Source organism: Xenia sp. Carnegie-2017, unplaced genomic scaffold (assembly GCF_021976095.1).
Source record: "Xenia sp. Carnegie-2017 unplaced genomic scaffold, XeniaSp_v1 HiC_scaffold_6, whole genome shotgun sequence".
In the NCBI taxonomy this organism is placed as follows: domain Eukaryota; kingdom Metazoa; phylum Cnidaria; class Anthozoa; order Malacalcyonacea; family Xeniidae; genus Xenia; species Xenia sp. Carnegie-2017.
The window spans coordinates 10,360,670-10,373,524 of record NW_025813526.1 but is presented as its reverse complement, the minus strand read 5'-3'; the positions used below and the strand labels follow the sequence as shown (position 1 = coordinate 10,373,524).

Here is a 12,855-nt window from a genome sequence, read left to right as displayed (position 1 = left end):
GACTCCCTTATATGTCCAGCCACCCCACTTATCGGTGGAGATTATTCCAGATAGTCCACTGATCTGGCCATTGACCAACAAAATAGGGTTTCTGGCGTTCATAGACTCCTTTATCACTCGAACAAGTCAAGCCACCCGCTTATCAGTCGGTTATTCCAGGTCAATTAAAATTCAACTGATCTGGTTACCAACAAGATATTCATTGCATTGGTCATTAGTTTTCAATAATAAATAAAGCTGGATTTTTAGCACGAAGTAAATGCGATAATAAAGTAAGAATAATTAATGAATTTTTAATTAATATGAATAGGTTATTTTTTTATTTCAAACATCAGTCGCGCGACGGATTTGACATACTCTAGATCCGCCCCTGGAGTAGTCAGCCCACCAAGGTTGAGTTCTTTATATGCCTTGAAATAGCATAGCAAATTGCCATCATTGTTTATGTTATTTGAAGTCAAAACGTTCTTACATTGGAGACAGCTGTGGATTCTGAAAGCTTTGCTCAGCAAATATCCTGAAACATAGGCAGCAGCATTTTTGAGCAATGAATTGTTGCTAATATTTTCTTCTCGGTAGTCATTTTGATCAATCAACAGTCAGTTACTTGGAGCGTTTGCATGGGTAAGTGGCATACTAAATGGTTTGAGCTTTTTTTTGAAAATTGGGTTAGCAGAGTGTCCATATCTTTAGAACAGTTTCCTTTGGAAGAGGTCAAAAGTGAACTAAAAGAAAACCTTTCGAAAAGCTCTGATAAATTCTATTGGCGTGGGATTGTCAGAATTACCTCTTTGCTGGCGTATTGTTCCAAAAAAATTCTCTAGAGCATCTGTGTTTAATCTTCTGGTAAGCAAGAATGCAAAATTATGTGAGGCATGAAGATAGGTCCAGAGACAGATAATGGCCTTTATAGATATAAGCCATCCCTTCAGTAATTTGATTCTGCCTGTGATGTTTTTACCATCTTTTACCAATTTGATTCCCTGGATAAAGGATATTGCTTCTTTGAGAAAAGCAATATGATTATTGCTGTTGCTTATTGCACTTCTTTGTTCTTTTTAGAGAGTCTCATATGGAGACGTTCACCGTGTTAGCGATGTGCAAAACTCACCTTTATAGGTTTGAGCATTGTGGTGACTGTACAATACAATCCATACAATGTTAACCGTACGTCCTGTGTCCCAAGTACAGGAGTGCATTTTAATATGGGGATAGCCGGGAGGGCACATTGTAATACACTTTGTATACATATAAGATATATATACATTGTAATACACTTTGTATATATATATATATTACGGATAATAGTCCTGGATAAAAGAGCGCTAAATATTCTTTATAACAGAAGAGCGTAAGATAAAATGAACTAAAATAAAATGGACAATTGTTTGCCGTCGCTACTCGGAGTTTCGCGCCGTAGGGCGATCTTCAGGCAACTGACAGATTATATATTATTTGCTGACTATATACATCGACTAAAAGGAGTTAAGTTACAAGACGGCATGCACTAAACATATCAGAATGTTTATTTAAAATGTTCTTTTTACGTCTTTCCAGGATATGTAGTCCTCCTTCAATACAAAAAACGGCAGGTTTATTGGTTTTTGTTCGGAGGTGGAATATTTTGATGAAGTCCCATTCAATGTTGTAGTTTCGTTTGTTTTTCTCCAGTGTCCAAAAATCTGTCTTGTTGCGGTATTTAATGTTCGTAATTGATTTAGTGTGATTTCGATATCGTGTCTTAAAAGTGCATGCAGTAACACATATATAAGTTTTTGTTTCGTTGTTGTCAGTCGTTGTTACGTCGGCTTTGTAAATCACGATGGGTTTCAGGCAATTGCCATTTGTCGGGCATAGGTGTTTCTGTCTGCAGTTACATTTCTTTCAGGGGTTGTTCTTGTTCTGAGTAGTATCTGGGTTAAGTCCTTTTAAAATTGTCTGGTTATGTCTGGTTATGAAAGTTTTCATATTTAGTGGGAAACGTTTGTCGATAAGTTGTAGGAAGTCGTGAGCGATGTGCGTTTTTACATTTTTGCTGTATGGTGGGTTAAACCAAGTGACGTTACGTTTTCTGTTGCACGTAGTATACAATAGAATTGCCCATGATGAGGTGGAAGTCCCATGGTGAGTTGGAAGTTCCATGATGAGGGGGAAGTTGTTTGATGAAGTAACTTAACACCTTTTAATCGATGTATATAGTCAACCCATAATATATAATCTGTCAGTTGCCTGAAGATTGCCCTACGGCGTGAAACCCGAGTAGCGACAGCAAATACAGGGTGACCCAAAAAGATTCGTACCCATAAAAATTTCAATGATGGCTTCAATTAAATAGCTATTTAATTCAAACTACATACACACATCATTCAGTTTATGGAAGACTATTCACAAGAGTTTCGGCTATTTCTGTCAATTTTAGTCAATTTATGGCTTTCCCAAGATGTGTTCCAAATGTCCACCATTTCGTTGTACACTGTTATTTTTGAGGTGTTGAACGAGCACTTTCTCTAGTGCTAAACTGACACCCACCGGTGGTGTTAAATAAAAGGTGTTATTATAACACCAATATTGGTGTTGATTTAACAACATATGACCTTAAACATATTGTAGCGTGTCAAATTTACACCTCAACACTTTAACACCTAATTAATAGTGCTGAAATAGCACCTTGTTCTGCCACAAAGTGCTAAAGTAACACTGTTTTTTGGTGTTAAGTGGTTGGTGTTAAATTAACACCATTAGCAAGAGTTACAATAATTTATAAAGGGCGTTATTTCTGCACCACTCTCCTTGTAAAATCATGGGTGTCAAAATAACACTTATTTTAACTGTTTTTTTAACTTATTTTTATACTTATATCAAACTGCAGCTGTTTTCGTTCTGACACGGATAACAGAACAGTTGACTTATGCGTTCATTTAAACAGTTTAAAAACTTCGTAAAAAATAGCGGCAATACATATGTTATATTAACCAGAGCTGGATTAAGCATGGATTTTATAGGGGGAACCTTGGCTTTGTGAGTTCTTTAATACCTGAAGGTAATACGAAATACCGTTTTGGCACACCTAAATGCAACCGTGTTGACCAGAACATAGATGGGTGAGCACCCTGTGCACCTGCCCCCTTTAAATCATTCACTGATAATAAGTACACAGGTTAAACAGTAAATAGAATAATTTATACCAAAGATAATCAGCTTTTTTGAAATTGTAATAAGTCTTGTATTTAACGCCCAAACTTACACAAGTACAGGTTCTTATATACATTACTCATGCATAATAAATAAGGAATTAACTACGTCATTACAGCATATAAATATAATTAGGCATGCAATGTCACATCTCTTTTTCTTCGGTTTTTTAAATAATGTCACACTATAAATGATTTTTTAACTTATTTTTTATCTAATAAGAATATCTGTTTGGTTTTTGATTAGACGTCCATACCGAGTTCTTATATTACTGTTGTTAGTACTTTCATTACGATATTTATAAGATCTATTGTTCTCACTATAAGACTTATCTGTATCTTGGCTTCTCGATTCTTCATTAATCTTTAATAAATGATTTCTATTCCTTCTATAGTAGGTACCATCAGACGTAACCAAATACGATCTTGGTTCAAGTAACGATTTTTCCACGATTCCTTTCTTTTGGAAGCCTTTTTCTGTTTTTATACGTACCTTATCTCCTTCTTTTAATGGTGGAAGTGTTTTTGCATTTCGATCATAAAACTCTTTTTGTTTCTTGTGATACATTTCCAATTTTTCTTGAACATTAACAGGGTTTAATGGTTGAAATTCAAGTAACTTCTCTGATATTGGTAGTAATGTCCTAGTTCTTCGTCCCATTAGTCGTTGAGATGGACTGCCAACAATTTCATCTCTAGGTGTATTTCTATAATTAAGGAGTCCTAAATAAGGATCGGTGTTATCATATTTTGCTTTCTTTATGATTGCTTTTGCTGTCTGTACAGCACGCTCTGACATGCCGTTACTTTTTGGATATCCAGGTGAACTTGTTGTATGTTTAAATCCATACTGTGACGAGAATGCACGAAATTCTTTACTCCTGAATTGTGGACCATTATCTGTTATAAGATCTTGGAAAATTCCATATCTCGCAATTTGAGATTTCATCTTTGTGATAACTGTCTTTGATGTTGTATTTAACAAGTAATCAATTTCAAAGAATCCACTGTAGTAATCTACCATAAGAAGATAGCTTCTACCATTCAATTCAAACAGGTCTGCTCCAACTTTACTCCACGGTCGATGTGGTACAGTATGTGATTCTAGAGGCTCCTTTTGTTGATGACTCTTATGGGCATTGCAGATTTCACACTTTCTAACTTCTGTTTCTATTTCTAAGCTCATCTTTGGCCAATATAAACACTCTCGAGCCCTACGTTTGCATGATTCAGATCCAAAATGTCCTTGATGTATAGCTTTCAACATATCAGTTCTTAATGACTCAGGAATTATTACTCGATCTCCTTTAAACAGTAGGTCATCTTGTACTGAAAGAGTTTCTCTAAAGTCCCAGTAATTCAAAACATCCAAATCAACTTTACTGCGTAGATCTGGCCATCCATTTTCTACGTACTGTCGTAGCTTCTTCATTGCTTTATCTTTCTTTGTCTCTTCCTTTAATTGGTTCATTTTCTCTTCACTTACTGGCAAGACAACATTTATCTCAAAATCTTCTAAGTGATCATCTGATTCTTCTTGGATATACGCTCGACTTAATTGATCCGCGAGATAAAGTTCTGCTCCTTTCTTAAACGAGACTTTCAAACTGTACTTTTGAAGTTTCAGCAACATTTTCTGGAGTCTCAATGGAGATTGATGAAGGGGCTTCTTGAAAATCTGCTCTAAGGGCTTATGATCTGTTTCAACATTGACATCTCTGCCATAGATGTAATCATGAAATTTTTCACATCCAAATACAATTGCAAGTAATTCTTTTTCAATTTGTGCATATTTCTTTTGGCATTCAGTTAAAGCTCTCGATGCATAAGCAACTGGTTTGCCATTTTGAGGACAAACTGCTCCTAAACCTGACATACTTGCATCTACGGATAATGTCACATCTTTTGATACATCGTAGAATTGCAATACAGAATGCTCTCCACAGGATTTCTTGATTCTGTCATACACTATTTGATGTTGATCTAACCAGCACCAATCATTTTCCTTCTTTAACATATCTCTAAGGGGACTTGCCATTTCTGAAAGATAAGGAATAAACTTGGCCAAATATTGAAGATCTTTCTTATCCTTAGGAATTGGCATGTTTAATATTGCTTTAATCTTTTCAGGATCGGATTGAAGACCATCTGATGTTATTTTGTGTCCCATGTAATCTACATTTGTTACTTTAACTTTTGTTTTTTCTTTCTTTAATTTGCGATTGATTTCACGAGCTCTATTCAGCACATTGATAATTCTTTCATCATGCTCTTTCTCTGTTGTTCCCCATACTAAGATATCATCCATTATAATTTCACAACCGTCTATTCTGTCAAACAGCTGGTGCATAGCTTTTTGGAACACTTCAGGTGCTGAGGATATACCAAATGGGAGACGATTGAATTTGTATCTGCCAAAAGGCGTATTGAATGTTGTAAGATAACTGGAATCTTCATCTAGAGGTATCTGCCAAAATCCAGAGGCTGCATCGAATACGGAGAAAATTTTAGCTCCAGGTAGTCTTGATACGACTTCTTCTATTGTCAAGAGAGGGTAATGTTCTCGCTGAATGGCTTCATTAAGATGTCTAGGATCAATACATATTCGTAACTTGTTTGGTTTTTCTACTGTTACCATTGACGAAACCCATTCCGTAGGTTTTTCTACAGGATCGATGACACCCATCTGTTGCATTCGTTCTAATTCTTCTTTAAATTTCGTTCTCATAGCTACTGGAACGCGTCGAGGAGGATGAATTGTAGGTTTTACATTTGGATTGACACTGATATGATGTTTAATGGGTAAACATCCTAGTTTGCCATCGAAGAGATCTGCATATTCATTGAGAATATCGTCGCTAGTGAAAATAGGTTTGACATCTTTAATTCTTTTCACCATACCCAAACGCTCGCAATCAGGTAAACCAAGAATAGGCTTTACATCGTGTGTCGCTATGTAGAAAAGAAGATTGTATCGTTTGTCTTTGTAAGAACACGTCATCACTGCTTGTCCCAAGGTTTGAACTGAATCTCCACTATACGACATTAGCTTTGTATTTGTTTTGGTAACTTGTTGCTCAGCTTCTGTGACTTTGTCGAACAATTTTTTAGAAAGCACATTACATTTTGCGCCTGTATCCACCTTCACGTTCACCAAATGTCTGCCAAACCTGAGTTCAGAATACCACTCGTCTTTGCTTTTTTCTACAGCTTCAATATTCATTCGATAGTCGACTTTCGAGCTTGTGCGTTGTTGCGTAGGTGTGATTGCATTAACAGCACCAATAAACAATTCTTCATCGCTAACTTCATGAACTGTTCTTTGTGACTTTTGTGTAGACGTTAGACATACCCGAACAAAGTGGTTTTTCTTATGACATTTGTGGCATATTTTTCCAAAAGCTGGGCATTGCTTTGGAAGATGTTTTCCTCCACACTTTCTGCAATTGTTCTTTAATACGAATCTTTGTCCTCGATGTTTATTTTCTTTTGTTTGACTTAAGTTTGTGTAACTTCCTTTTGAGGTTTTCAAATTTTTCCTAGCCTTCAGTTAATCGACATCTTGATAATTAGTAAGATCTTTTACTTGTTGTTCCGACAATTCGTTTGCACTGCATATGTTTAGAGCCTTGTCTAAAGTTAAACTTGTTTCGCGAAGGAGAATCTTTCTTACTGCATCACTGTTAATCCCACACACAATATGATCTTTAATAAGTTCGCTCTCGAGGTCACCAAACTCGCACTTTCGAGCAATGTTTTTCAAATCTGTAACAAAGGAACTAATCGACTCTAACGGACTTTGCTTCCTTGTATGAAATAAATGTCTTTCGAATGTTAAATTCTTAAGCGGCATACAAATTTCTTCAAATTTCTTCACTAGAATTTCTGGATCGTCTTTGTCTTCCTCTTCGTTGTAGGTAAAAGAACTATATCTTTCAACTGCATCTTCGCCAGCTAGATTTAAGAGGATGCATGACTTTTCTTTCTTTGATTTCCGACTATGTCCTGCAGCAACAATGTATATTTCATAGTTCTGTTTGAAGCGACGCCAATTCTCAGCAACGTTGCCTTCAAACGAGAGTCGTGTTGGCCTAGAAAATCCTTCTGCCATTCGATAAGAACAAAATTTCCTAATCGCTGCCACCATGTAATAAGTCTTGTATTTAACGCCCAAACTTACACAAGTACAGGTTCTTACATACATTACTCATGCATAATAAATAAGGAATTAACTACGTCATTACAGCATATAAATATAATTAGGCATGCAATGTCACAGCACACCTAAATGCAACCGTGTTGACCAGAACATAGATGGGTGAGCACCCCTGTGCACCTGCTCCCCCCCATTTAAACCATTCACTGATAATAAGTACACAGGTTAAACAGTAAATAGAATAATTTATACCAAAGATAATCAGCTTTTTTGAAAGGCCATAATATATACATTACGATAATACATGAATATGCTGTGTTCAGGAAAGTAAAATTTATTCTACATCTATTTCATATCTATGACAAATGTATTTTGTGTTACACCCAAATGGCTTTATCAAGTTAAATGGCAAATGTGAGGTTAACTCTTTAAAATATTTAATTTTAATTTCCTTCTGTTTTGACTGAGCAACTTCATAAGCCTGACAATGTTCAGAAAACCTGACAGTCTGTTTTCTTGAAACAACAAACATGGCATTTGCAACATTTTGGTTAAATACCAATAACTTCCCAAAACTGGGGAAATTCAACATAATTATAACCAATGTGGACAGTAGCTCCTACTTTATATTTGTTCCATTGATAGTAATCCATTTGGTACTAAAATTATAATAGGAAAAATATTAATATTATTTAGTTCACAGCAATTAATTGTGTACATAAACTTTACTGAAAAGCAAGTAAATAAAGAGCAATTTCAAGCAATTTCATCATTCACAATGAAGATATCTCAGTCACCCGACTAATTACATCAATCTGACGTACCTATACAATGGTGTTTGTCTGTTCACTTCAGGAGATTCTGTTCGAATGAGCCCACTCTCTTCAACATCACCAACATATAATGTTTTACCTTCAGAAAGACGAACATAAGTTTCTCTAATTACTGTAGCTGTAGCTTACATAAAAAATAAAACCAAATCAGGATAATGGATGCACCATTGAGCTATAACTATATATTGTATCTGAATGAAAGAAATCATTAAGAAATGCACCTGGCCCAATTTCAGTGCCTTTGCAAATAAACGTGCTATTTCCACCTTTAGCAGACTGTAGTGGATAACATACTCCTTCTTGGTGCCTCTTTGCCAACGAGTATGGTAGGTTAATAAAATTACCAATCACTATTGCCAACCTCTTAAAGTAATGGTGTTTTGCTTCGTAGCGCATGCACCATCTTCGCACAAGAGGCCCAAATCTGTTAATTGATACAGAATACAAGCAAGAATTGTAAATTAGTTTTGAAAACTGCAGGTTTTTGAAGCCACATGGTTTGTAATTGTAAATCAGAATTCTAAGCTTACTGAAGTATTGCTCTTGGCATATGAACCATGTAGTGCATCTTTGGAATGATACTACATTCTGGAAACAATTCTTAAAAATTTTGTCATAACTTTTGAATGAGTATTTGAAGATATGAAACTTGCTCTCTGCTCACAATTGGAGTAAAACTTTTGGAGTAATACGCAGAGCCCTCTGAGTGTGAAACTTCTACTTCATCAAAATAAATAAGAAGTTGCAATGCCAAGGGATCTTTACTGAATAGTGGGTGCTCTTTAAAGCCTTCACCATCACAATAATCAGACTAAAAATCACTGTTGCAAAAATGAGAATTTTCCACCTACACAAAATTGGATCGGATACTGTCATGTGCAGAACAAAGCTAAGGCAATGGTAATATTAAAATTTTCTATATTCAGCATTGTGTTCAATGGACAATTATATACATACATCACATGCACATGTAATCAACACAAACCTTGTTAAGAATTGACTCATCATTAAGAAGCTGTTGCAGACTTTCCAACAAGGGAATATAGTATGCATCATCTGTTTTTTCGACATCTCTCAATCTATTTCCTCTTTCTTTTTGTGTGGTATTTTCCAAGAACAATCTTTTGTGGTTCCTAAAAGTGAAATATTGATTGTAAAATTTTGATTACTTTTTTTATAAATTTCTAAACCAATTTTACAACTTACCACAAGATTAAACTCCTTCTTGTAGTATTCATATTGGAGATACTCTTGGTCAATACCAGCAAAAGGATTTGAGATTGGGTTGTCTTCATCAAATAACTCATTCACCTCTGGTAGGTTGTTTAAGTCAATCCCAGCGTTTTTAAGGCAGCTAGTTATACCAGAATTTAAAAGGTCAATGCTTGTTTGAGTAACCTTCGTAGCATTCTCAACGAAGGAATCAACAACAGTTTGAGGTACACGTCCTCTGTCTTTGAAATTTAACAAACATAAAGCATTCGCTCTAGATAAATTATCTTGGTCAGCCATAATGTCAAACTCTTCTCCCTGTTCAGGGTCTGTATTATCAATCTCATGATTTTGATTAGCATCGTCGTTTCCCCTATCAGTATTCAACTCTGCGCTGTTCCTCGTATTGCGCACGATTTTATGTTTTCGAATAAGGTGATTTCTCAATGATAAAAATTTCTTAAACGTCCTGGCACAGCCATCGATGCCACAAACAACATGAAAATTTGGTTCATCACGATGAACACGGCCAATATATGTTATTAGTAATTGAAGAGAATCTGAAACGAATTCTAGGCAAATATTACATCGATATAGACGCTCCATGACATAATTCACTTCAAGAATACAATTCACTTCTGAAGAGAGTGCCGGCTCAACTTGGTATATGGTGTGAAATGTGATATTAGCGACTATATGCAAAAACGCGGTAAAATGCTTATAGCCAACTGTCACTGTCAAACTGTTTCATATTTCATTTCATGATTTTCATCGTGATTTCACCTGTTTGAGCAGCGTTGCCAAATTATATTTTATTGTGAACTAAACGTAAAAGTCAATATTACCAGGCTTAAAGAGCCATTGGATTTAAGTTATTTGCTTTCGACGTTCTCCCTTGTTTTAAAAAGGTAAATACAAAGCTTTTTTGAATGTATTTTCTTATGAAATTTCTTGTGACACATACTTCTCCTCGTGCTTATATTTCATGTAGAAATTTTTGTATTTGTGTTTTACAAATTTTTATACGTTTAAGGTCGGATGGATTCCACGTTGCTTGATAATCTTAAGAAGGCAGGGGTAAAGGACAGTGTAATTTCTATTCTTGAAGATGAAGAGGTATGTGTATAAAATTAAATTTAGCACTAGTGCATGAATTTTTGCGTGTTGCCGTTGTGACTAGACGACTTTTGTTGCTTTTGTTAACACTGCTTGATAAATATGGACTCCATACCGAAAAAACAATACTTGAATTTAGTGGGGAAAATTATTGAGGGAAATAAAATGTAAAGATAAAAAATGACTAAGTAATCTAAGACGTCAAGCATTATGAGTGAAAGTTCAACTGCTGTGGTTCCAAACTACATTAGACTATGAAGTAAAAATACCAAATCAATATTATTGCAGCATGCTAAGTTGATGTTCGAATAAATTACTTCATTTTTTTTACTCCGGTCCTCGGAATCCTGGCAATTGTTAAAGCCAATAAATTAAGCTGTTTTTGTAATTTAAAAAAGTTATTTGGAAAACGTTTTTAACAATGGATTTGAATGATAGTTCTCACTCGGAAAGCGAGTTTTACTATGCCGATGAGCTTGGAAATATCGTGGAAAATGTTAGCGAAAATATAGCAGAAAACGTAAACATGGATGAAAGGGACGAAAGTTTTACGCATGAAATTCAAGATTACATTGTGGAACAACGGCCATAACCGCTTGACAAGAAATAAATACGTTATTTACCGTTTATATTTCAGTCCGAATAGAAAAATAGTTCCTCTCGACATAAAAAACGGCCTTTGGCCTCTGGCCGTTTGGGACCTCTGGAAAACATTTTTTCATTTATTTCACGCGCGTTCTGATTGGTCAAAGCCCAATCCAAACATCAAATGGCTGTTCTTTTTTCGCTTGAATGGACCTCCCCAAAGTCTCGGTCAGTACAAGCGAAAAAACAACTCGACCAGTATCCTCCTGTACGAGCCTCTCGCTCAATCATTAACATATATATATCTTTTTAATTTAATTTTGATTTTTTGTACTTGAATAGTTTGATTCAGCTGGTATTTTAAACAATACATCTGATGAGCTGTTGAAGGCATGTGGCATAAAAGGAGGGCAAGTTATACGAATCAAAAATGCATTGGCAACGATTAACAACTTGGACAAGTTTCTACCATTAAGAAATGTTCCATCCACCATTGAACCATCCACCCAGAAGATCGCTTTATCCACTAGTCATTCCTTTGCCATAAATGACAATGTCAGCAATTATTCAGCGTCAATTGAAGAAGCTCATTTGTCAACAGGCACACCGTCACCTACAACATCCAGTAAACCTCGACATACCTTAGCATCTGAAAAGAGTGATCAACCTTCACCAAGCTTTGTACTTGTGGAAGAAAGGAAACCGAACAAGAACTGGATAAAAGATTTTAAACTTCCTTTTCTGCATGTTAAATAATATACCTCATAATAGGTCACATTCTGATGTTAAAATTTATCTTTTGTATTTTACAGTTTTCTCCAAGAGTGAATGAAGCACTGCAAGCAGGAAAACTTAATGGAAACCTTGGGGATGAGTTTACTAGGGACATTTGTTCTTCTATTAAAGCTCATACAATGTTTCCATCCAGAGAAGAAAAACAAAGAGTGGCGTCCATGATTGTAGAAAAATATACTTTTCTTGTCGATTCACTTGGAGCTGGTACAGTAAGTCGTATTCATATTATTTAATGCATAAGATAATCTTTAGAAGAAATTCTATAGCTTTTCTCGCTATCTCTTATAATGTACAGCATGAACTTTCTTCGTTACAGGGGTCACGGTTGAAAGCAATCACTAATCGATTAAAAAACATGCGTAGAAAGAAGACAAATTCAACAACAAGATCTGTTTGTGTGTCCCAAACTACACAAAAGCAGCCAGAAGCAAAAATGAAAAGACGTAAGCTGTATGATGTTTATGATATGGATAATGGTGAGACTGCAGAAACGTGCAAAGAACATAACCGAGCATAACGAACATAACATGGTAACCGAGATGACGAAAACGAACAAAAGATATAGACTAATTAAAGAGCTCATGGAGTTGACCTACCCCTACCGGCGGCAACAATTTATAAATGAACCAAAAGTGTTGAATGAGCTACTGACTGAGTATCCAGCTCTTCAGCTTGTTTCAGAGGTAAGAATAAATATTTTTTGAACAGAACTATTGCATAGCACTATCCTCAAAATCATGGGGCAGCTAATTTTACCAGTTGTAGTTGACATCTTTTGCAGTAAACTTGCTTTTTTTTGTAACTTGTATTTTTGCAACTGGAATAGGTAAAAGCAGAATTTGGTCGAATTTTGGCAGACCAAAATGCAGCCAGCTACATGGTTATCCATTACAATAATATGGTTCAAAATGTAATGAAATGTGCAGGCAATAGTGACAAGAAACACATAAAAATATTGATGTCAGAG

General features: G+C 35.5%; 2 protein-coding genes and 1 long non-coding RNA gene across 5 annotated transcripts; 1 reads left to right on the top strand and 2 right to left on the bottom strand.

The window, feature by feature from the left end:
- Positions 1-3,402: 3,402 nt before the first annotated feature.
- LOC124457099 (uncharacterized protein K02A2.6-like) lies at positions 3,403-6,414 on the bottom strand. The gene has a single exon (XM_047007390.1). The coding sequence runs from the start codon at positions 6,412-6,414 to the stop codon at positions 3,403-3,405; it is 3,012 nt and encodes a 1,003-aa protein (XP_046863346.1).
- Positions 6,415-7,980: 1,566 nt separating this feature from the next.
- LOC124458245 lies at positions 7,981-8,449 on the bottom strand. Of its 3 annotated transcripts, none has more exons than XR_006953093.1 (3): positions 8,402-8,449; positions 8,172-8,259; positions 7,981-8,006 (listed from the first exon to the last, which is right to left on the bottom strand). It is a non-coding gene; the product is annotated as an uncharacterized LOC124458245 (long non-coding RNA). The 3 variants fall into 3 exon arrangements; XR_006953092.1 differs by having other exon boundaries at positions 8,172-8,298; positions 8,402-8,446; XR_006953091.1 differs by having other exon boundaries at positions 8,172-8,304; positions 8,402-8,442.
- Positions 8,450-10,315: 1,866 nt separating this feature from the next.
- LOC124457775 lies at positions 10,316-11,879 on the top strand. The gene is made up of 2 exons (XM_047007946.1): positions 10,316-10,508; positions 11,436-11,879. Exons 1-2 carry the CDS (start codon positions 10,431-10,433, stop codon positions 11,847-11,849), a joined length of 492 nt encoding a protein of 163 aa, XP_046863902.1. The 5' UTR covers positions 10,316-10,430; the 3' UTR covers positions 11,850-11,879.
- Positions 11,880-12,855: the final 976 nt, after the last annotated feature.

Bases quoted from the DNA above. Each gene is read 5' to 3' on its own strand.
- LOC124457775 (XM_047007946.1), top strand. From the start codon at position 10,431: ATGGATTCCACGTTGCTTGATAATCTTAAGAAGGCAGGGGTAAAGGAC. The intron at 10,509-11,435 runs GTATGTGTATAA...GTACTTGAATAG, and splicing joins CTATTCTTGAAGATGAAGAG to TTTGATTCAGCTGGTATTTT.
- LOC124457099 (XM_047007390.1), bottom strand. From the start codon at position 6,414: ATGAATATTGAAGCTGTAGAAAAAAGCAAAGACGAGTGGTATTCTGAA.